The 25908-nt window shown below is 38.7% G+C and overlaps 1 protein-coding gene across 1 annotated transcript in view; it reads left to right on the forward strand.

The window, feature by feature from the left end:
- The window catches only part of MAP4 (microtubule associated protein 4), a 158999-nt gene that overhangs the window by 64016 nt on the left and 69075 nt on the right, over positions 1–25908 (forward strand). Inside the window, 1 exon segment of the mRNA XM_025272632.2 lies at positions 13078–13146. Within this exon segment, the coding sequence (XP_025128417.2) occupies positions 13078–13146 (69 nt within the window).

Consider the following 25908-nt stretch of genomic DNA (forward strand, 5'->3'; position numbering starts at 1 on the left):
ATCTTTCAGCTGTGGCACGCGAACTCCTGGTTGTGGCATGTGAGACCAGGGATCAGACCCTAGAGCACTGGAACCTCGACATCTTAGCACTGGACCACAGGGGAGCCCTAGCTGATGTTTTGCCTTCCTGGCACTCACTGAGCTTATTCTCTGCTTTGCCTCTTTCTTTTTCTCTTCTCCTTTTGGGATTCCAGTTACTTTTTTGTTAAATTGTTGAATATTGTCCCAGGAATCTTGGATGCTTTGGTTTTTTTCCCTCCCTCTTTTTTTCCTCTTTATGTTTTATTTTGGGTATTTTCTTTTGACCTGTATTCAAGTTCCCTGATGTTTTTTTGCTGGCTGCATTGAGTCTAATAATGAACCCTGAGTGACATTCTTTATCTTTAATATCTTTACTGTTTTTAACTTACAGCATTTCTGTGTGACCTTTAGAGCTTCCATCTCTTGCTGAAATTTTGTTAATGCATATTTCTATCTTTTTCACTATAGACTTTAACACATTAATCATAATTTTTAAATTGTCTGGTAATTTAATCTGGGTCATTCCTCAGTCTGATTATTTTGTCTCTTCACTGTTTTTTTCTGGTACTTTTTATGTGTGTGTTAATTTCTGAGTGACTTCTAGACCTCACATGTAAAACAGAGACTGAGATTAAAAAAGGATTTATGCCTGGAAATGAGTGTATGGTTAGGTTACTCAAGACGGCTGTTCTCTTGCTGTCTGTATGTACATACCCTGTCCGACCAGGGCCTGCTTCACCTATGCCCTTCTCACATGACTGACCTTCCTACACACTTGTCCTTTCCCAGCTGATGATTGTTTTTATCAAAGGGGCCATGAGGGCTGTGCCCCTCCACTGGTTTTCCTGGTGCCTAATGAGCCCTCCTGACATCAAGTCCTGTATAACTGATAATCACTCTTGCCACCTAGGAGCAAAGATTACCCCCATGTCCTAAGCCTGCCTTCCACTGCACATGGCGAGGTGTCACTCCAGGACCTTGCTTCAGCTGTGTGAGGTCCCCCATCCATTACACCATTGATGTCTCTGTTTCTGACTGTGGGCTCTTTCTTCAGTCTTGGAACTGGGCAAGACCTTGTAGACCTGTGGGTTACAGCCCAACAATGGCATATCTCTTTTTTACTAGGTAGTTAGTTCAGAGTGTAGAGGCTAGGGCTGAACTAGGATTGGGCTTTGTTGTTACTGTGGTGGTCTTCATTGCACTACTGGGTAAGTGCTTCTTTCTTGGCTCTTAGAGTAGGGGCTGAGGGGCTGAAAGGCTTGTTGTCAGTCCTTGTTCCACTTTGGCCTCTGCTGTGCACCTGTGCCTCCGGAGGCCCTCTCTCCCCTCCCGTGTCAGAAGAGGGCTGGGTAGCCTGGGAGGGGCAGGAGTTTTGTTTATCTTTATTTTTTGGTTTTGGTTTAGACTTAGTCCTGTGTGCATGTATCTCATGGTTGAGTAATATTATCTCAGTAATATTATCCGTTTTACATGGATAGGGTTTTCTAAGCATTGGTGTAGGATCCTGGGCTCAGAATTTTTCTGGCTCCTCCCTAAGGTAAGAGGGGATTTACTCCTTCCCCAGCTGCATTAGGCCTTCACCTGGCCCTGGGATTGACAGCGTTTGATACTTCTCCCCCAGCAGCTGAAAGCTTTTGTTTGCATAGGGGAGAAGGGCTCTAGGGCACAGGGCTTCTTGTCTTTGCTTTAGTGGCAGCTTTTTCTAGTCTGCACCACATAGGGCAGCACCCTGGTGTCCCCCTCCCCACCACCAGTCTTTGTAACCTGGGAGTGGATTTGAAGTCCTTTTGTGTCTGTGGATCCCAAGGACCCCTTACTCGCATGCTGGCCTTCACTTAGCCTTTAGCAGGGCTTCCCTGCTGGCTCAGATGATAAAGAATTCCTGCAATGCGGGAGACCTGGGTTTGATCCCTGGGGTGGGAAGATGGCATGGCAACTCACTCCAGTATTCTTGTCTGGAGAATCCCATGGACAGAGAAGTCTGGTGGGCTACAGTTCATGGGGTCTCAGAGTCGGACATGACTGAGTGACTAAGTACAGCACAGCCGTTAGCATATTTTTGGTATTTTTTTCCCCCATACCACCTTGTTTATAGAAGGCTTAACTTAGGGTAAATGGGAGGAAGAGGAGAGGTGGTTATTCGGAGACATCAATAAAGAAAGGAAAAGAGCTTCCTTATTTCAGTTCAGTCGCTCAGTCTGGTCCGACTCTGTGACCCCATGGACTGCAACAGGCCAGGCCTTCCTGTCCATCACCAACTCCTGGAGTTTACTCAAACTCATGTCCTTTGAGTCGATGATGCCATCCAACCATCTCATCCTCTGTTGTCCCCTTCTCCTCCCACCTTCAATCTTTCCCAGCATCAGGATCTTTTCAAACAAGTCAGTTCTTCGCATCAGGTGGCCAAAGGATTGGAGTTCAGCTTCAGCATCAGTCCTTCCAATGAATATTCAGGAATGATTTCCTTCAGGGTGGACTGGTTGGATCTCCTTGCTGTCCAAGCAACTCTCAAGAGACTTCTCCAACACCACAGTTTAAAAGCATCAATTCTTCAACACTCATCTTTCTTTATAGTTTCTTTGTTCAAAATGCATTTCTTAGGCAAACCTTAGATAGGACTCAGCAATCTGTTTTGCTTGGACTTCCTCTAGTTTTGGTGAGCGGCAGCCACTCGCTAGTTGGTGGTGTTTGGGCTTCTCATTTAGTTGCTTTCCCTTGTTGCAGAGCCTGGGCTCTGGGGCGTGTGGGCTTCATTCAGTATCTGTGACTGGTGGGCTCTAGATCTCAGGCTCGGTAGTTGTGGCGCACCAGCTTAGTTGCTCCGAGGCATGTGGGATCTTCCCAGATCAGGAATCGAACCCATGTCTCCTGAGTTGGCAGGGCAGATTCTTTACCATTCAACCATCAGGGAAGCCCAGCAGTCTGTGTTTTAACAGTCTCTTGCAAGTGACTTGGATGCCTGTCCTTGACTGAGAAACACTGGTCTTAGAGAAAGGGCCTAAGTAAGTCCTGGGAAGGATGACAACTAGATCCTCAGAATGGTCCTTCTTCAGCTGACTGGGGCTTTCTGTTGAGGAGCTTCGCAACTAACTTCATTGGCCGCCAGAGGGCAACGTTGGCACAGGTCTGACTTTTGGGAAAGGAGGAGGCCTTGCTTTGAGACCATGCTGAATCCTTGCCATTTTGCCCAACGCGGACTTACTGTGGTTCTCTTCTTCACAGCACACATGCCTTCTCGGCTTCTTGCTGTTTCCCATCTCTGCCAATTGATTTGCCAGCTGTGGGACTCTGAAATCTCTTGCAGGAGAAAAAAAATGTAACAGCTATCTCAGATCATGTGATTAGTTTTAAAAAACTTGTGTTGTTTTCAGTGCTATGTGTATTTAGCTGAGAATGTTTTCATTTTCTGAAGCTGTAGTCTTGTCCTCTGGGAAATCAGAAAGAAGACAGTTTAGCATCTTTTGAATGAAGACTTACCCAGTAGTGCACAGCTTTCCCATGATTAGAACCCATGTCTTATTTACAGAGAAGTATGCAGACCTTTTTCCTGCTGTAAAACTTCATTTTTTTTCTGCAGTAATGTTTTTATTCTTCTCTCTTGAGCTTAGATTTTTGAGATCATTAGTTGTTATATGGTTAGAATCTCCATCTCCCTTTTATTTTCTTCTAAACTCATTGCGTTGCTTTTTTTTTATTCTGGTAAGTGGCTTATTTCTTAGTTTTGCAATTATGATCTAGTCTGGTAATGTCATTTTAATGAGTTTTTCATAAGGCAAAAGTTAATTTCAGTGTTCTCAAGGTTACTTTGTAGTCTAGTGATCAGTCTACAGAAGATCTATAGTTGTATTGGTAGATCAATATGGTTGTTCAATCTATAGTTCAATAACAATGAGAATAATAGTAGTTGACATTTACTTCACAAAATGCATTTGCCACAGTGCTGCCTCCAGTGTTATTGCTTTAGTCCTCTTGGTGACTGGGAGGTGGGTATTACCCCTCTTTCAGATGAGGCTGTTTTTAAGGCTTAGGAGTTCAGTTCAGTCCCTTAGTTGTGCCTGGCTCTTTGCGACCCCATGGGCTGCAGCATGCCAAGCTTCCCTGTCCATCACCAGCTCCTGGAGCTTGCTCAAACTCACGTCCATCAAGTCAGTGATCCCATCCAACCATCTTACCTCTGTCGTCCCCTTCTCCTCCTGCCTTCAGTCTTTCCCAGCATCAGGATCTTTTCCAATGAGTCAGTTCTTAGCATCAGGTGGCCAAAGGATTGGAGTTTCAGCTTCAGCATCAGTCCTTCCAATGAATATCCAGGACTGACTTCTTAGTACAAGGGAATAGTATTTGGTCATTTAGTTTATAGTGATAGAACACAACCTGAAGCCAAATCTTGTGATTTAAAACTGTGTGTTCTTTCTGTGAAACCATACTGTGTTCATGAATGCTTACTTTGTAATTTATTTAATGTCTCACAGACACTGTTTTTCAAAACTAAAGATTCACTTATTTAAGTCAAAAGAATTATCAGACCTGTAAACTCTATGTTCAGGGAAATGTAAATGAGAGTCTTATTTTATTTGCATAAAGAACATGAACTTGAGAACTCTACTACTAAGTTATATAAATTTATAAAGTCTTCTACTTTCCTAGACAACTGTTTTATATCTTCTTGTTCATTTGAGGGCTTTTAGCCCAGATATTCAGTAGAGTCAAGCAGAAGAGAATTGATACACTACCTACCCCCTCAACCAGTCTCCTAACCTACATTTTCCTGTGTCCTTTGCTCTGCCGTTACTCTTAACTTTCAGGAGTGAACTGCTCGTGCTCTCGCTCAAGGGCCCTACTATAGCCTTTGCCTCTTCTGTCTCTTGTATCATTCATTTCTCTGGGTCACTCATCAGCATCAAATATACCCTAATTTTTTTCTTCATAAGAAAAAATATTCTGTCTCAATCTATGCCCTTCTCATTTACTTTTCGTTTATGCTGCTCCTTCTTTGAAGCAAATATATCTACTCTCTAATGTCAGTTGCTTTCCCTCTTAAACCCACTTCCATCCAACTTAACCCATACCATTTCACTCAGCTGCTCCTTTGAAGGTACAAGCCTTTACATTGGCAAGGATGAATCGAGATGATTTTGACCTGAGCAACCAAAAGGAGTGATTTATCATTTTGTGAGATGGGAAGGCTGTAGAAGGAGTAGATTTTGAGGGAAAGGTAAGAATTTCAGCTTATCTGATAGTAGAGAAGATATCTAGTCAAGAGCAGTAGGGAGCTAGATAAAAGAACCTGAAATTGAGGGCTGGAGATACACATCTGGAGGTGATGGTAATTAAAGCTTTGGCTGAAGGTGGTGGTCTACAAAAAATCCTTTATGATTGTTGTAATTGTCCAAGAACATTTCCTGACTTGCAATCCTTGCTCACGACTTGCCCCTTACCCGCCTCTGTCTTTTCTTCTCCTTGGTAAGTGCCTTTCATACCTGAGCCTGCCCTTTTCAAGGCCCTTGTAAAGTCATAATTAAGCTATTTGTTGTCTCACACTCAAGCTACTCTAGAATAGGGATAGTATTTTGTTTATTTTTATATTCTGGCAGAATGACACATTTAGCAAAAGCAAAGAGGCACAGAATAAGTTCACAGTACCAGCAGCTTCAGGTTGCTCAGTGATAAGAAACAAGAGGTCAAATGACAAGTGAGACAAGTGGCAGAGTGGAAGCAAGGAGACACACGTCCAGCAACATTATGCAAGTCTCGCGGTCTGTGCAGAGATAGAGGCGAGCGGGAAACTCGTCGGATGTGTGTTAGAGAGGTCACTGCTCTTGGCACATGGTAGAGATACAATCATTGCTTGTTAAGCTGCACTGAGATCATCTGGTCTGTTGCTGAACTGAAGTCATCTTATTCAGGTTTGGGTTATGTTAAGGTGCAGACTAACAGGTAACTGTAAGTCTGCAGACTAAAGTGGTAGGTCTTCACTTAGGTGTAGGTGTCTGATCCTGAACCCTCTTTATAATTTTTTGCAAAAATTGTTTTCTGACTTTGATTTGAAAATATACTCTATTTCTTAGCTAAATTTCTTTTTGGAATAGAAAAAAATAGTACTAACAGTTATAGTTCATAGTAATGGTACCCTACCTGGTATATAAGGAAAGCAGAGAATTCTTAAGAGGTTAATTTACCATGTTTTATCTGTAGCTGAGAAACTCTTAAGAGTTGCATAGGGCAGAGATACCAAAGAAATAAACTATCCGAATCCAGCTATCTTTCATGTACTTTTAAAAAAAATATCCTTTCCTCAGAGATAAAACGTTTCCGTTTTTCTTAGGCACAGACTCCAGGTAAGTTGGGAGGAGCATTTGTTTCTTACAGTAAAATTTCTTGCTCTGGAAATGATGCAGGCATCTTTATGTTAAGATCGCTCCGTAAAGCCACAGCAGTATCCTCCCTCCCCTGTGTAGAAGGCATGTCTGGTCCTGAAAACAAGGAAATAGCACACGACTCATGGGCTCTGGTATTGCTCTCATTTGAAATCTTCTGTTAATAGCTTTATTCCCTTGATTATAAAACTGAAACTTCACTGTAAAGAAAATTAGAAAATTAAAGTGTTTTAAAAGTACAGTCTCTGAAATTTTCTTTTTAGAAATTGAAGGTTTACTTAGGAGTTCCTGCTTTTGCCTTCTCCCTCCTTATTGTCCCTGGCTGCTGCCCCGTACACACACAGGCAGTCACATTTATTCCAGTCATTCACTGATTCTCTATGCAAATGTTTGTTGAGAATGCTGTGTTATTAAGGAGAGAAAAATGAACCTCAAAGCTGTGACCTCAAGGAGTTTACAGTTTTCATTAGTGAAGGTAGTCAAGTGCCAAAAGAAAAGAGCAAATAAAGAGCTGTGTGATTTGAGAGGGGTGTGATAATGTCTGATTTCAAGACTAGAAGGAGAAGCAGCTTGTCTTTGGAAGGAAGCGCAGGTATGGGCAGAAGTGTTTCTTGGCAGAGGCTTTAGGTTTCTGTGTGTGGTGGTAGAGGGGCAGGAAATCTCTTCTGACACGGCTTCCTATTTTCTTTGAAAGAGGTGAGGTCATAATGCTGAGAAATGGAGGTGGAAGGGGTTACAGTTTTGAAGAGAATAGAAGTGGTTTAGAGTAGACATTTCAGAGTGTGGTGTAGACAGGAATGTTCGGGCAAACATCATATGAATTTATCATCATATATCAATCTGCCTTTGCTTTGGAAACAACCCAGCTTCTTTTGGCCATCTTTTCTTATATGGAAAACTGAGTGTAGGTATATGGGAATATCTGTCCTAGCATCACAATTTTTCTGTAAATTTAAAAAACTAGTCTATAGTAAAAATTTTGTTTGAAAAATTGAAATTCAAGTAAGTGAAAATCTCCCCTAACTCTGACTTATCTATTTATTTTTTAAGAAGAAGTAGATCTTTTAGGATTATTTACTATGTAAATTACAAACAGAAATTTGTAAGTTTTAAACAAATGGGTTCAACCTCTGTTTACTTTGCCACTTGAAAATTTTTCTACTAGAATGTATAAACCATTCTTTGTAACTCTGAATTTGTCTGAAGTAGCAATCTTGAAGCTTTTTAGTCACATACCCATGTGGGAATTCTCAAAAATTTTATACTCTTTGTACATTTTTAAGTTGACATCTAAATTTTTTAAGCAGAAGTTTACATTGTTGGAAAGTATGTACTTTTCAAGTTTCATTTTTACCACATAAAATAATAGTTATATCAGTCCTTTAAATGTATCCAAATGCTTCTAAATATATAGCATTTTGATTCCTATTATCATTTACTTAAAAATGCATGAACAAGCTGTTCTTTATCATTGGAAATGCAAATCTGTCTTTTGATCCCTTGAACCCTCATTTCTATTGCATTTGTCATAGACTTCTATCCTAATGGAATATATTTTTAAACTTGAAAGGTTTTTTCTTGGGTAAATTATATTTCTATAACAAGTATGTAAACTTAAATTTTGATGTAAAAAGTTTCTGTAACCAAAGGAGCCTAAGTATAACTTGATCCAGAGGAGATTTATCATCACAATTACTAGTAGTACCCAGTTGTGACCTTTGTCACAATTTTTGACAAATTATTACCAATCGTAAAAGTTGAATCTGATTGGATTTTTTTTGGGGGGGCTGCTTGGCTTGTGGGAGAAGGCAATGACACCCCACTCCAGTACTCTTGCCTGGAAAATCCCATGGACGGAGGAGGCTGGTAGGCTGCAGTCCATGGGGTCGCTAAGAGTCAGACACGACTGAGCGGCTTCACTTTCACTTTTCACTTTCATGCATTGGAGAAGGAAATGGCAACCCACTCCAGTGTTCTTGCCTGGAGAATCCCAGGGACGGGGGAGTCTGGTGGGCTGCCGTCTATGGGGTCACACAGAGTCAGACACGACTGAAGTGACTTAGCGTAGCGTGGCTTGTGGGATCTTAGTTCTCCAACCAGGGATTGAACCTGAGTCCTCTGCTGTGGAAGCTCAGAGTTTTACTCACTGGGCTGCCAGGGTATTCCCTGGAAGTGTTTTTCTAGTGAGATTATTTGCTGTATTATTTTCCTTGATTAAATTCTAAATCTGTGAGTAACCATTTTTTTGCTACTATGGAAAGGACTTAACAATATTTATTCCTGTTTTCATAGATAATAACGGCCAAAAAGCCCTATTCACACAGCTTCTTATGTGAGAATGGGAGCTTTATTATAGCAATATATTCAGTTCTTTGAGTTCTATGCTAAGAATTCCATAACTCTGTATTATTAAAATTTATTTTTAATGTCCTATCAGATGACAACCTCATTATGACCTCTTTCAATTTTGGAAAATCAAAGAATTGGAAACTCCCTAACCTGGAAAGGATTTGTTAATCATTAGATACTCACTTTGTTTAGGGGCTTGCTTTTGTTTATGGATGTATGGTATTTTCTTTCATCCTTAAGAGGAAGATAACATACTTCTTTTTAAAAGTCAGCATTGTTTCCCTGAGTGATAACTTATTCTCTTTGAATGTGATGTCTTTTTTTTTGGTAGTGGTTTTCCTTAGTTATTTGGCCATACTGTTGTCTATTTGAGATTCCCTGTGATACACGACTGTTTGCTACCGCCTGCCTCTGGCAGGGATGTGACAGTGCTGCCAGGTGTAGTGTGGGGCTCCCCCCACAGCGCCTCTGGGAATCACCATTCACCCGGTGAGCAGGCTTCCTCCTGTGCCAAGGCATTCAGTGTCTTTTCCCATCTGGGGTTTGGCACAAAGCTGACTGTTGTGGGTGAGGGAGGGAGAGCATGGGGGAAGTAGGGACTGGCGTGGCAGCTTTTCCTGAAATCCCACGGTTACGGCTGTCTCCAAGCCTAGAGTTACCTCCAAGGAGTGCTGTTTTCCTTCCTGTGCCTTCTTTGGGCTGGGGTTTCTTCTCAGGGTGGTCTGTTTGCTTCATTTACTTGGATATTTCTTGTAATTTCTGGTCTGCTAGGGGGTGCCCTTCTTGATTTCTAGATCTTTTATTGCTTTTTTAAAAAATAAATCTTTCCTGCTACTTCTGACTGCTTGTGATAGCATATTGAAGCTGGCCTGTGTGCTTCAGTCTGCTATCTGTCCACTCTTTAAGGTGCTCAATTAAAACAGTAGTATACATCTGTGAAGGTCTTCCTATTAATCCCCCGTCTCTGGTTCCCTGCACTTATTCCTTAGCAGTTAGCAGTGATGTTTGGTATATGTTTTTCCATATTTTTCCTGATTATTTATGTGTGTTTTTCATAGTGCTATTATGTCATACTTGCTTTTACTTTATTCCTTTCTTTTTTAAAAGCAACGTGATTTTATATATATATATTTTTTTCTTTTTTAATATTTATTTATTTGGCTGCATTGGGTCTTAGTTGCAGCACATGAGATCTTGTTACATCACAGGCATGTGGGATCTCGTTCCCCAACCAGGGATTGAACCCCTGTCACCTGTGTTACAAGGCAGATTCTTAACCACTGAACCACCAAGGAAGTCCCTGATTATATTTTAATATATGTGCTTTTTTCTTTAATAGCATTTGGCATCCTGAAATTTTCCTATATTAGCTACCTCATTTCTTTTAATAGCTGCATCTTATTTCACAGCTTAGTGAATCTCCTGGTAGGCATTTGTTACTTTTAAAACAATGCCACATTAAGCATCCTATTTACTTTCAATTTTGTGTACGTTTATATCTTTTTCATGAACTACCTGCCTAAAATGAATTGTTACACTGGTATTTCAAAATTTGGTAAACTGTTGAAAGTTTGTTTCAATTTATATTTCTCCAGTGGTGTATGAGATAACCCTTTTTTTACACCTTTGCCATCATGGGCTATTATCACATTTAAAAAAGATTTCATCATGCTTATAGCCAAAAGATGATATCATTTTGTAATATGCATTTTCCTATAGCCTACATTTTATTTTCTTTTTGCAATTTGTATTTTAAACTGAGGTGGATTTTTGAAAATAAGCACTCTTTCTTGAGCTAGGAAGAATACATTTTATAAGCTTACTGTATGAGTGTGAATTTGAATTTATTTGTGTGAAATATGTTCTAGCTCATGTTTGTTCTCTCTCTTGATAAGTAAAACACAATATGTGAAACCCTAGCATGGTGCATGATGCATGCTGGGTATTTAAGAAAAGTCTATTATCTTTTGTGCCTTTTATTTTCCTCCTCTTGTTCCAGTTAATTGATATTTTCTTTTCTGTCTGCCATATTCTTTTAGGTTTTTCTCTAGTTGTTCCTCTGTTACCTGAGATAACAGAATGAATAATCTTTTCAGTGAGTTTATATGAAAGATTTTTTTTCTGCATTGGGTTTGTGAGACCCAGAAGCTTGGACATTGTAGTTTGTTGTCTTCCAAAGTAAACTCTTGCATTTCATATTTTAGTAGCATATGTTCTAGACTTTTACTTGTCTTATGAAAAATCTGTGAGGTTAAGAGGATTTGCAGGAACTTCTTGGGTTGGCAGGCTAACTGCAGAGCTAGGCAGGTTGCTGAATGTTAGATATAGTCAGAGCCTTTCAGAAAGGTTATATGTCCTCAAACTGATCTATATAGTAAGAGCAGTCAGTATCCCATCAGAATTTTTTTTTTAATAAATCAACAGCTGTCTCTCAAATTTATATGGAAAAGCAAAAACACTAAAATATAACAACACAATTTTGGAAAAGACCTAATTTGGAGGATGCACATGATGTCACTTTAAGATTTTATAAAATAAAAATTATCAATTGTATTTTAATTGTATTGTGGTACTGGCACATGGGTAAGTTTATAGATTAGTGGAACAGGAGAGTCCAGAAACAGGCCTACATGTAATATGGTCAGTTGCACCTTTTCAACAAAGGTACAAAGGAATCAGTGAAATTAAGGAACAATTAGATATCAGTGTACAAAAATATGAACCTAGACCCATATTCGGAGAAGGCAATGGCACCCCACTCCAGTACTTTTGCCTAGAAAATCCCATGGATGGAGGAGCCTGGTAGGCTGCAATCCATGGGGTCGCAAAGAGTCGGACACGACTGAGCGACTTCACTTTCACTTTTCACTTTCATGCATTGGAGAAGGAAATGGCAAGCCACTCCAGTATTGTTGCCTGGAGAATCCCAGGGACGGGGAAGCCTGGTGGGCTGCCATCTATGGGGTCGCACAGAGTCGGACACAACTGAAGCGACTTAGCAGCAGCAGCAGCAGCAGGCCCAAATTATAATACCACAGAAAAAAGGGCTCAGTGTGAAACGTAAATGAAAACCATAAAACTTCTAGAGGAAAACATCAGAGAAAATCCTGTGGCCTTGAGTTAGGGAGAAATTTCTTAGATACCCCACCAAAAGCATGGAAACATGAAAGAAAAATGGTAAATTAGACTTTATCAAAATGGAAAGCTTTTGCTGTTCAACAGACACAGTTAAGAAAATTAAAACATGTTTTTTGGGTATATGTTTTTGGAAAATACTTTAATTGGAGAAAATATTTGCAGAACTCACCTGATAAGGGTTTATATTCAGAAAAATAAAGAATCTTCAAAATTCAATAATAAGAAAATACACAACCCAATTAAAAAATAGTCCCAAAAATCTGAACATCAAAGAAAAAAATTAGTTCAAAAAAATCAGTTCATCAAAGAAAATGAAAGACTGGCAAACATGTGAAAGGATGCTCAGTACCCTAAGTTATTAGGAAATGAGACGCACATATATGTTGTTTTCGTTTAGTCGCTAAGTCGTGTCTGACTTTGTTACCCTGTGTACTGTAGCCCGCCAGGCTCCTCTGTCCATGTAATTTCCCAGGCAAGAATACTGGAGGGGGATGCCGTTTCCTTCTCCAGGGGATCTTCCTGACCCAGGGATCGAACCTGCGTCTTTGGTTTGTGAGGCGGATACTTTAGCCTTGAGCCACCTAGGAAGCCCACATGGTCTATAAGAATAGCTTTTCTTTTTAAAAAAAAAAAGCCCACTGCTTCCAGAAGTGCTGCAGTGACCTCCAGGTAATCATCATGTAAAGGAGCAGTGATGGGACCTCAGACTTGTTATGTGGCAGTTGTTTTATTTATTTTTGGTTGCATCGGTTCTTAGTTGCTGACCAGGGAACAAACTTGCGTACTGTGCATTAGAATGTAGATTCTTAACTACTGGGTCACCAGGAAAGTCTGTGTCCTTGGAGTATTTGGTTTGAATCACTGGTTCTAAACCACTGGTTCTCTGTGGTAATTTAGTGAGTATAATGATAGTCTTTGACAACGTACAGGGCAGGAAGGACTTTGACTTGCTGTAAGGAAGGCTTCTCCTGTAGTTGTGGCTCCTATTAGAGTTTGAATGCCGTAGAAATTAATGACTTAGTTCTGTTCTCTGTATTTGGATTTCCTTTCATTTGATCTTTAAATTTTGGACAGATTTTATCTGCTGTAAGCTAATGTTATGAAGAGTGACAAAAATTCTAGTAGGTAGACAGTAGTGGCATCTGTTTTTCATTTTTCTGTCAGAGTGGCTAATTATCCTTTGTGGTCGTTGTAGGTACTCCATCTTCTCAAGCCGCGGTGCTCGCTAATGGTGACCACGGAATAGGACGGAATGATGTCACTGGTAAGTGGTTCCCAGGAGTCCTCAGATGTGTGGGTGAAACAGTCATGGTAAACACCTAACACCTTGATCAGCTCCTTTGAGGAGGATTGTTGGTGGGAGCATATGGATTATTTGTCAGGGTACTCTTATTCTTGGTTGTTGTATTTAAATCCAGGGCATCTGCCCCATAACATTTCCAATAATGGAGAGAGTGAATTTCATTTGATAGTCTGTGAATAAAACATTCACATTACAGTTGTGCCACTCAAGAGCTGGGTCAATCTTAATAATAGACTTTTGATGCAGAATGACCATCATCAAAATGTGTAGTGTGGAGTCCTTTGGCTGCCACAACTCTTTGAGCAGGTCTGTCCCTGACTGCACTTAGTTTCTTTCCATGGCTCACTTGCGAAACTTGTGAGCTGGAAATTGAAAGTTCTTTCCTTTCTCTTGGGCCCTCAGTCTGTTTTGTCTTTATTTTTTTTCCCTTAACTGTTACTTTGAAATTTGTCTGTAACGCCTAGCCCATTACCAGGGCTAGCACTGAGTTACTGTTGTTCCCCCTTGTGTATTTGTAGTGAGCAAAATTTTCGAAGCAGTAGCAGGGTCCACAGGAATGTATTCTGTAAATAAATTGTTTAGGTAGCTAATATGAGAGCCATACTGAATTTTTAAAAATAGTTGCACTTAATTTGCTTAATTGAACAATCAGGCTGATGCTGTTGACCCAAATGAAAGGACTTCTGTTTAGCTGGGGCATAACGTTGGCTTCACATTACTGTAGGGAGGCCGGCACTAGCTGTGGCCGTTTCTCTTCTTGCATGCATACCTCAGCCTTTACAAGTCCTGCCTTGAGTTATCGAAGGATTTCGGTTTCTAAGGCTTCCACAGAGCCTTCTGTTAGCAGTATCAGTTATTCTAGGATTTACTCTTTATCCTGATCCTGTGACCTTTAGAAATGTTGTATACATCTTTATACCTTAGGTTTATTGATGATTAGGTTCTTTTTTTTCCCCTCCCTCCACCCAGGTTCTATTTTTATGAATGTTAGTTTGACCCAGTGACAGTAAATCCTTACTAGAAACTCATTAATTAGGAACACTGTACTTTAAAAGCTGGAACCAACAAGAAATGCAAATTTACTTCTCTCTCTGTTTTGTGAACTGAAATTTTTGTGATTTTTTTTTTTTTATAATCTTAGTTCATATGTGGTATTGACTGTTTCTGTGCCTGCTTTGAAAGCAAAGATCTATATAAGCTTTAAGAAAGGCTTTAAGAAAATATTTAGAGAAATATCCCCGCGACTAAAGGAGAAGTTTGAACATAAACTTTTTAAAAATGAATAGATTCGACTTTCTTTAACAAGGTGGCAGTGCCAGGGGAAAAAAGGGGGATTGACTCGGTTCGCCATTGGGAAGAATGAATCCCATTTTCGTCTGGTAAGGAAGAGACTGTCACCACTAGAGTAGGTTTCTTCTCTAGCAGGATGTCAGGTCTGACCAGAGGAGACTTAAACTTGATGTAGCAGTTTTTTCCCACTGCCACAGCTTAATAGTGCAGGGGGAAAAAAAGAAAAACAAAACAGGAAAAACACGCAGCCTGACCCTTACAGTTTGAAGACTTTAGTTCTGTGGCATCAAAAACAGAACCCAACTGTTTATGAACTCTCTGTTGCCATTATGGGAGCAGGTCTTTCTGCTCTTGGACACCTCCCCGCCCTAGTGTATAGTTTGCACACCTGGGGAGATGCTATCTTCTTAATTTGAACTCTTGACTATGTTAAAGCAGGTGCTTTACTGAAAATATGCATGTTTCATAGGGGATGGGAAAGGGTAGGAAGCGGTCAAAGAGTGCATGTTTTCGGAGCATGTTATGACAGCATTCCAATTTGGCCCTCACTAACTGGAGCATGTAGCTTTGTGCCGTTTTGACATTTCCCATTTTTGTTTCCTTCAGAATGTTATCTGTAGTTCTAAGAGCAGACCTGCTCTGCTGACAGTGTAAAGGGTTTATGAGCATCTTGCTATGTTGAACTTGCTGTTTACTAATGACCTGTGCTTTTCCGTCCTTTCCTTCCCCTTCCTACTTCTCCCTCCCTTTCTATTTTTCTCCTCCTAGAAGCCTAGCGTGTCTCTCAACACTGGGGCTGCTGCAACACCAGACCAGTGATCTTTCCTAAGCACCGTTACACTTGTAAAACCTTCAGCATTTTGCAGAGCTTTGCTTTCCTTCCTGGACACGATATAGAAGAACCTGAGGGTAGTTCTTCGGGGCCCATTTCTGCTGATTCCTGAGCAAACCACCTGCTTCCTTTTGTGCTCCGCAGGGCTTGATGGAACCTGCTTTCCCTTTGTGAACTCAAAGTACCAGATGGATTTTTTTTAATCCTAGTGTTTTTATGAGGGTCGTCCAGTGTCTTTTATTTCTCGTTCTCTTTAAAACTCATTTTATCATTTAATTCAGTCTCACATTTTTCTTTTCTTTAAACATTTTTAGTTGGCCTTTTTCATTCGGTTTTCCGATCTTCAACCTGAGTCAGGGTACTGTAACAGCAAATGAGATGGTGCGCTTTCATAAAGGGATCGAGTCCACCAGTACTGCAGTGAACCTCCCTCTTCCTCTCCTTCTTCTTCCCTCTGTAAGCTTGCTTTTAGGGTAGACTCATCCTTCAGGCTACCTGTGTTTCTCTCCACCTTACTAACATTTGAATAATGATAACTGTTTTAATTTAAAGTTTTCTAATTTAGAGTAGTTCTGATTAAACTTTGAGAAATATTTCCTCAAATGAAATCATCCTTTGTTATTTGCAATTTGGGCTGAAATGGTTTCTGTTATGAAATTATGATCTATTTGTGCAGGCTTAGATTCTCCTAAAAATTTGACAGCCTTGTTATTATGTATGGAATTTCATATCCAAAATTTCTTTCTTAGCTTGATCATGAGCTATCAAAAAAAAAAAAAACTTGGTAAGTTAAGGAAAATGGAATCCTGTATTGTTAGAATATTGGGATGTAGATATAGATAGAAAATAGCTTTCTGTAGCAACCTGAGAAGTTAAATGGCAACACATTGAAGAACTACAACCAGTTACCAGGTTTCTAATGAAATGATTATCTGACTGGACTCAAGCTCTGTTCAGAGTTTGCCTCCTTTAGAACTCTGGTGGTGTCTTTGTGCAGCCTGAGGTAGAACTGGTGGGTCACATATGAAGACTTGTGTGTTAAGTCCTTTACCATAAACCTCATCATTTATTTTTACACATTCTGAGGATTGTCCCAGTTGGAATTTGTTTTTTCTCATTCCTCATTTTTCCAAAATAATAGCTAAAAAAATCTGAAACCATCTGGGACATACACTGTGGAACTTTTCAAATGATAAGCTTTGATTGGATTTATAAAAGTAGAATATAAAGCATGGGCCATGCTTTGATATTGTAGAGGAGTAATGGTTTAAGATCTAGAATGTGAGATACTCTTTAAAAATTTTTCTGTCCTCTTACTATGTAGGCTTTTATAATCACTAAGCTACTGATTGTTTCAGGTTGAATATTTAGCACTATGTTCTGAGGAAGATTTCAAGATGTACATTTAGATCCTCTGATACAAAAGTACATTGGGATGTGAAAGTTAGAATGTTATGAAAGTTTAAACCAAATCTCTGCAATGACTTGAAGAATTTAGAAAGTGTTCCCTCCTGTGGTCACAAGGGTTTGTTCCTTTGCCAGGAATTCCTTTTGTGGGTTCTGGAGAGAAGACAGTACAGGAGGCACATTTTAGAGGAAGTGCTTAGCCTTGCCTTCTAAGCAGTTGATAAGTATGAAAACTCTTACCATTGGAGAAAAATCTGAAAAATAGCACAGGAGAGCAGAACATCTAATAAAACATAACTCTTTCTCATATGTTTTTCTTTTGCCTTTTTTTTTTTTTCTGGCAAAGGAACTTTTCAGAACTGACAGTGGTAACTTTAAAGGTCATACTTGACATCCTCCTTTCACGTCTTTTGCAATCTCTGCAGCTTGTCTAGGTAACAGGTGGGTAGAAAAGCCTGGGTGCGAGCCCTGTGGTATGGCTGTGTTCAGACACACACTCACGCTTCATTATTGACATTGACTTATTCCACTTTAATTTCCATTTTGTCATATTTATTTTTGTTTGAAATTTGTTTTTGTTTTCTAAATATGTTTTCATTTTGAATTTATGGAATTGTTGAAAATTTCTATTAATAGCCAGCTAAACTTTCGTATATATTGTTAGCTGTATTTCACTTGGATGTTTCATTTTGAAGGAAATATATGTAATATTTCATATATAGCTTCATATGAAGTCCTGTAATAAAATGCTGTATTGCCGTGATGGTCATACCTGGTGGCTCAGGATCTCACTGGTGAGGTAGCCAGACTGATAAAGGCTGCTCTATTGAAATGGTTGTTTCTTATATGCAATCTCTCTTTCTTTCTCTCTCTTATTCTTCTTTGGCCCAATGTAGAGCTTTGTTTTTAAATAATATTTTTATAACTTTATTTACACACCTAAGTTTGTATTTTTTGTGATTATAGATTTCAATGGTTTTGTACATTGGAACATTTTTATGTGATCATTGTGCTGAATAAATCACGCTAATAAACATCTTACACTAACACTATATGGACTGGATTTTGGCTGGGTTCTTAATTACTGGAGTATAATGTGACCAGAACATGAGATTTGTAAATAAAGACCCTTGTGCTTTCGGTCTAACAAAGCTTCTAATTTGACCCATAATAATTCCATAATTACTTGGTTTTTTTATTTTCTGCCCCCTACCTTCACTTACATTGTCATTTTAGACAGAATGTACTCCCTTTTATCTGCAATCTGTAAGAGTTAAGAAACCGAAATAATTATTTGGTATTTTATAGCATCTGATAAGAAAGATAGTTGGCAGAGTAAATAATTTGTGGTTTGTTGTTCAGTAGCTAAGTTGTGTTTGACTCTTTTGTGACCCCATGGCCTGCAGCACTCTAGGCTCCTCTGTCTTCTAGTATCTCCCTAAGGTGGCAATAAGTTATTCAAAAAATTATTCCATGGCATATCAATTACTGTTAAGATACTTTATAAATGCTACACTTAAATTTTGTTTAGTCTAATTAACATTCACATTTACATTATTCTTAAAATGCCTTCTGAATTAATAAATAAAATGTGTTACATTCAGTAGTGTTTTAGTTTTGTAACCATATTGTTTGATCATCTAATAGTCTGTATCGGGGAAAAATTTAATGGAATGCCCAATTTCCTAGCCGTTCTGGGTGGGTATTTTCTTTACAGTAGATAGATTTGCAAATGCAATATGTTGACTGAATTAAGACACTGGAAAGAGAATATCTAAGGTAATTTGCATGGCATAAATAAACTTTTTTAGCTTGGCAAGCAGTTACTGTTTTTTAAGAAAGGTCAATTTTTTGTTCTTGGGTTTCTTTTCATTGAGAGCTCAGTAATTGATTCTTAGTTTTGAAGCACAGTAATTTAAATACTATAAAGAAGAATTTTCAGTCCTGACTGACCTTATAGGTACCCTACGATTAAACTCTTCATGATGGGGCAATCCTTGTGTTTTATTATTAGTGTATTCATTTAGATGAAAGTGAGATGAAACCTGGACTCAGTTGGGTTCTTCCTCTTTGTTAACCTGTTAATATGGTAGAGTTGGGAGGCTGGAAAGGGTTCTGGACAAACACATAGGACTGGTGGGGCAGGCACAGAGTATTAGTTTTATTTCTAAGTCATGCGTAAAACTGGATTATCCTCCATTTTATTTTGATGCTGTTTCCATTAGAGTGAAGGCTTAATAAGATTTAACCACAAATTATTTGTAGAATAAATCTGCTGCCATGGAGGCAAATTACAGTTATTTACAGTTTGGGGCTGGATGCAGTACACTGGGTGCTCCGCAAATGGCAGTGTTACCCGTGGTCTCCACTGCGATCAGAGTGGGCGGCTCTTTATTGTGATAACTCTTCTGAATGTGATGTGTCACCTGTACCTCAGGTCAGCCCAGCAGTGAAACCAACAGTAAAACTGCTTTGTTCGAATGTCATGACACTGAGAATGTCCTGGGTGTTTTTCATTCCTGTCACCTGTATCATTAGATGAAATGCAAAGGATTTTGTGTTAGAAAAGTTCTAAGCCATCAAAAATATAAAATCTAAACAGAAAAATCGGTAGTGTTAGAGTCTTTGAATAGCTATTAAACCCAACCCATAAGCTGCCATTAGATCTTGTAAATGAAGCCTCAGCATAAAGCTGCACACTGTGTTCTTGGATGTAGACAAAGCAAGGCAGCCATTCCCCCCGCCCCTGCTCAAATCCTGAAAACAAAGCTGTAGTTTTTAGTTTTTTTCCTTTCATTTTTCAGATATGAGTTGCGTGTTGGAAACACACCAGTAAAATACTAACCCCTAATATTTCTTTTGTTTGGTGGTTTTGTTTTTCCCATCTAGTATTTCTTTAAAGTTTTTTGTTGTTATTATTTGCTGGTAAAAATAAATAACTTCTTGGAAAAATCCACATGTACCCATTAACACAACATGTTACATTTACTTCTAGGGTATTTAGGACTCCCTTGAAAGCAGCTCAGGGAATGAGCTTGAGAACCTTCATCCAAACACAGCATTTAATTATACAGTGAGCCATTCGATTTCTATTTCTGTTGGAGTTAAATGAAACCAAATAGCTTCTTCCTAAGCTTTGAGTGAGTACAGGCTTCTGATACACTTTTTAAACTTAAAGCTTGTTTATATGATTTGCTTCTCTTTGTGGCATGAAACTCTACCCTATGCCAGAAAGCATATGTCGATAATAGAATATTTTCTTTTTTATTTGTAATTCTTGAAGTAATACATTCTCCTTTCTAAGAAAAATTAAAGCATTACAGATAGAGCCACACTATCAGAGACCAGAAATTTTTACTCACAGAACTAACGTTCACACACAGCTACTGTAAGTTGATCTTGTATTTTTTACCTGAATCTAGACATGAACATATTTTTCTGTGTGATTCATCTTATTAATAATAAGGGTAACTTATTATTGTAAAACACATTAAAGTTTGTAGAGTGCTTTTGACTGTATAACAGTATTGATTTTTCATTTGAAGAAGTTGAAGTAGGTTAAATAAGAGAGCTCAAAATTGAACCTAGTCTGGTAAGAAGTCCTGTGCTCTTTCCACCACAGTGTCATGTCTCAGTAGATCTTCTAATCTTCAGAAGTCAGTTGGAAAGAATGGATGTTTGAAGTCCTGTTTAAAGCCTTTCTTAGACACTATTTTCTGGGAGAAAAATCTAGACTTGAGGCAAGGGTTTTTTTGCATGTAGGTTATTTATTTATTTATTTTTTGGTAATTTATTTTGAGAAGTGATTTGGGAAACAAGAGTGGGAGACTGCAAAAAGTGAAAAGGAAAAAAGGAAGAACCAGTAAAATCAAGTATTACTAACTTTGTCACTGCTGTGGACAAAGAGGTCCTATTGCTGTGGACAAAGAGGTTCCTATTGGGTAGAATTTAAAGGGTGAGAGGTGCAGGGCACAAGTGGTGTCCAACTGACCAGGAAGTTAACTCAACAAAGATCTGTCTGCCTATACTTCACCATAGAGGATGTATCCCTGAGTTCTATACAGGGAAGACTAAACTCTCACCTACCATGGAACTAATTTCAAAGCCTAATTGTTAGAAACTGTGTAACTAACCATTAATTTTGGAATTTCCTAATGTTTTATGAATCAGTTTTAGTAGTTTCTCTCTTTCTAGGAGTTTGTCCATTTCAACTAGGCTATTTAAGTTGTTGACAGGCTGTAGTTCTTGGTGTTCCTTTATAACCTTTTTATTTCTGTAAAATTGGTGTAATCTCTTCTGTTTTATTCTTGAATTGAATAATTTGAGTCATCTCTCTTTTCTTGATTAGGTGAAGATTTGTCAATTTCATTGAGCTTTTCAATGAGTCATCTTGGTTTTCTCTAGTTTTCTCTTTTCTATTTCATTTATTTCCACACTCATCTGTATTATTTCTTTTCTTCTGTTTGCTTTAGGTTTAGTTTGCTCTTTTCTTCCCATGTTCTTTAAGTAAAGATAGAAGGTTATGTTACTGATATGATTTTTTTCCTTCCCTCTTAATAAAGGTATTTACAGCTATAAATTTCCCTCTGACCAGTACTTTAGCTGCATCTTATAAGTTCTGGTTTTCATAAGTGTTGTGTTTTCATTTATCTCAAAAGTATTTCCTAATATCCTTTGTGATTTCTTTGACCTATTGGTAATTTAGGAGTGTGTTATTAATTTCCACATATTTGTGAATTTCACAAATTAACTTATTGTTGCCATTTCCGAATTTCATCCTGTTGTGATTGGAGAACATACTTTGCGTTATTTCAGTCCCTTTAAATATATTCAGACTTGTTATTGCATAACATATGGTCTGTCCTGGAGAATGTTCCATGTGTACTTGAGAAGAATGTATGTTGTTCTGCTGTTGAGTGGAGTGTTCTATAAATGTCTGGTAGGTTTGCTTGATTTGTAATATTGTTCAGGTCTTCTGTTTCTTACTGATATTCTTCCTGGTTATTCTATTCATTATTAAAAGTGGTATATTGAAGTCTCCAAACAATCATTGTTGATTTGTCTATTTCTCAATTTTGTTAGTTTTTGCTTCGTATATTTTAGAGCTCCCATCCTAATGCTTTAAGGATGAATTTAAGATTATTTGAATTTAAGAAATTCAAATAATAATAATTTTATATACTTTTTACATTACATTGTTCAAAAATTAATTTGTTGTGAAAGAATATGGGGTGTGGATAAGAGGACGTATACTCATGATTACGCCAACTATGAGCTTACAGCAACAGTAGTGAAATATCAGTCGCTGGCAGGAAGATTCACAGTGCTGTTTCAAGATGCGCATCATCGCTAATTATCACAGATCAAAACTATACTACAGTGAGGTACCACCTCACATCATCAGAATGGCCATCACTGAAAAGTCAACAAATAACAAATGCTGGAGAGGGTGTGGGGAAAAGGGAGCCTTCCTACACTGTTGGTAGGAATGGAAGTTGGTACAGCTGCGGTGGAAAACAGTATGGAGGTTCCTCAGAAAACTAAAAATAGAGTTGCCATAGGATCCATCAATCCAACTTCTGGGCATGTATCTGGAAAAAAATAATTTAAAAGGTATATACACCCTGTATTCATAGCAGCTCTATTTACAATAGCCAAGACATGGAAACAACCTAAATGCCAAGCAACAGATGAATGGATACAGAAGACGTGGCACATACATATGATGGAATTCTACTTAGCCATAAAAAGAATGAAATGATGCCATTTGCAGCAGTGTGCATGCAACTAGAGATTATCATACTGCGTGAAGTAAGTCAGAAAGAGAAAGACATATGCCATATGATACCACATATCTGTGAGGTCTAAAAATATGACACAAATGAACTTGCAGTGAAACAAAAAGTCTCACAGACATAGAGAATAGACGCCTGGTTGCCAAGGAGGTGGGGGAAGGGCTGAATTAGGAGTTTGGGATTACCAGATGCAAACTATTATACATAGAATGGACAAGTAGCAAGGTCCTACTCTATAGCACAGGGAACTACATTCAGTATCTTATAAAAAAGTCATAATAGAAAAGAAAAAAGTTTTTTCAAAGAATTTTTTTCCCTTAAAATATCAACTACTTTTTTTTGTAGAAGTTGAAAAATCTATCCTAAAACTCTCATGGAATCGCAAAGGATCCAGAATAGCCTACACAGTCTTGAAAAAGAATAAAGTTAGAGCTCTCAGTCTTCCAAATTTACTATAATGCTGCAGTAATTAAAACGGTGGTGCTCTTGGCATAAAAACAGACATATAAAGAATAGAATAGAGGGCCCGGAAATAAACCCTTGTATATATGGTCAAATGATTTTAGAGAAAGGTGCCAAGACCATCCGATGGGGAAAAGATAGTCTTGGTGTTAGGAAAACTGGAGGTCACATGCAAAAGAATGAAGTTGGATCCCTACATTATATCATATACAAAAATTACCTCAAAATGATTCAAAGACCTAAATATAAGGGCTAACACTACAAGACTCTTGGAAGAAGACATAGGGCAAAAGCTTCATGGCATTAGATTTGACAACGATTTGTTGGATGTGACACCAGAAGTACAAAAGTAAAAAGTAAAAGTAACAAAAATAAAAATAGATAAATTTGACTCCACCAAAAAAAACTTTTTATGCATCAAAAGACTCTATCAGTAGAATAAAAAGGCAGTTCATGGAGTGGGAAAAAATATGTGCAAAAACATACATCTGACAAGGAGTTAATTATCCAGAATATATAAAACACTCCTAAATTCAACCACGTGAAAACAAAACTTAATAAAAAAGAGCAAGGGACTTGAGTAGACACTTCTCCATATATTGGCTTATATGCCAGTAAGCACGTGAAAAGATGCTTATCATCACCAATCATTAGGAAAATGCAAATCAAAAGTACAGTGACATACTGCTTTACACTTGTTAGGATCTAAGCTATTGTTTTAAGACAAACAAACAGAAAATAACAAGTATTAATGAGGATGTGGAAAAATTGGAACCCTGTGCATTGCTGTAAGAATGCAAAATGGTGGAACTGTTATAGTATGGTAGGCCCTCAAAATATTAAAAATAGAATTACTGTATGAACCAGCAGTCCCACATCTGGATATATACCCAGATAAAAGCAAGAACTTTGTACACCCATGTTTATAGCAGCATTATTCTTAATAGCCAAAAGGTGGATACAACCCAAGTGATATATACATAATGTATAATAGAGTGGTGAAAGTGAAACTCGCTCAGTTGTGTCCGGTTCTTTGCAACCCCATGGACTATACAGTCCTTGGAATTCTCTAGGCCAGAAAACTGGAGTGAGTAGCCTTTCCCTTCTCCAGGGGATCTTCCCAACCCAGGGACCCAACCCAGGTCTCCCACATTGCAGGTGGATTCTTTACCAGCTGAACCGCAAGAGGATATACAATAGAGTATTCTTCAGCCTTAAAAAGGAAGGAAATTCCAACATGTGCTCCAACCTGGATGAGCCTTGATGACGTTATGCTAAGTGAAAAAAGCCAGTCACAAAAGAGTAAACACTGATGCCATTTATATGATTCTGCTTATATGAGGTACTGTATATAAGTAATCAAGTTCATAGAGACAGAAAGTAAGATGATGGTTGACAGGAATTGAGAGGAGGCAGGGAATGGGGAGTTGTTTTTCAGTGTGTACAGAGTTCTGGAGATGGATGGCAGTGATGTTTGTGTATTAGTTTGAATGTACTCAATGCCAGTGAGCTGCACATTTAAGAATGGTAAAAATAAATAAATAATACTAGCTCACTTAAAAAAAATTTTTTTTTCAAAGTAACCATCGTGTACTTACAGACCTCATCAGAATTGAAGTGTTGTTTTATGTATTAGCCATCTTGTGAGTTTGTACTAATTTTTCCCGTTGCGCAGAGAAATGCCCAAATTTATAAACATTATTTAAATGCTAACCAGAGTTTTAAGGAACATCTTGTGAGAACAGATGTAATACTGGTTAAATTCCATGAGGAGGTTGGATGAGAACTAAGAAAATTTGAAATTAGAGCTTGAAATCTCCATTTAGATGTAGAGTTGACATGTCAGATTTGAGGGGTCCTAAACTGAACTTCTGTCCCACTCCCCAAAACAAAAAGCAAACAAAACCTTCTCCAGCTCGTTAAACAGAAATAGAATATTCTTGTAGTTGCTCAGGCTAAATGTTTGACTTCCCCTATCCTCTCTTTGTCTTGCATCCCATTTCTGTTTTGTCAGAAAAATAGATCTGCAACCTGACCGACCGCTTCTCACCTCCCCTCCTTTTCTCTCCCTGGTTTGAGCTACCACTTCTCACTTTGACTGCTGTAACCTCCCAGATGAGTCTCCCTCCTTGCATTCATTTGCTGCCTATAGTATATTCTCAAAAACACCCAGAGTGGCCCTGTACACAGATCATGTTATTCTTTTGCTCAGAATCCTCCAGTAGTTTCCTGAAAGGAAAGTGAAAGTGAAGTCGCTCAGTCGTGTCCGACTCTTCGCGACCCCATGGACTGCATGCCTACCAGGCTCCTCCATCCATGGGACTTTCCAGGCAAGAGTACTGGAGTGGGGTGCCATTGCCTTCTCCGCCAGTAGTTTCCTATCTCAGAGTAAAAGCCAAAGTCCTTACTCAGATACCATAAGGCCTTATGACCACATTTCCTTATTCTTCCCTTTAGCTTTGCTTCACTGCTGTTCTTACCAGAGTTCCTGGACAAGCCAGGTGGGCCCCTGCCTTGGGGTCTGAGCACTCGTTGATTTTTCTATCTGGGATGCTTTTCCCTCAGATACACTTGTAGTTCACTCTCCACCTTCCCAGAGAGGTCTTCTCTATCTCACCCGACATTGTACCCCTTCCATTTTTCTCTCCTACTTTGCTTTAGTTTTATCCATGGCACCCATTGCTTTATCATTTGTACAATTTAATTACCTTGTTTATTGTCTGACCTTCCTCATTAGAAGATGAATGTTACAAGAGGGACAGGGCTTTTGCTTTGGTCGCTGCTGTGGCCCCGCACCTAGACCAGTGTCTGGCATAGAGTAGGTGCGCAGTAGCTAGTGAATGAGCAGTCTTGTTGAATGTGGGTTTGTTTTTATTTTTAAAGATGAAGGAAAGAAATGTGGTTCTACAGAAGGAGTCTGTTTTAAATTGACAGTGT

The sequence above is a fragment of the Bubalus bubalis genome, chromosome 21, assembly GCF_019923935.1.
Source record: "Bubalus bubalis isolate 160015118507 breed Murrah chromosome 21, NDDB_SH_1, whole genome shotgun sequence".
NCBI lineage: Eukaryota > Metazoa > Chordata > Mammalia > Artiodactyla > Bovidae > Bubalus > Bubalus bubalis.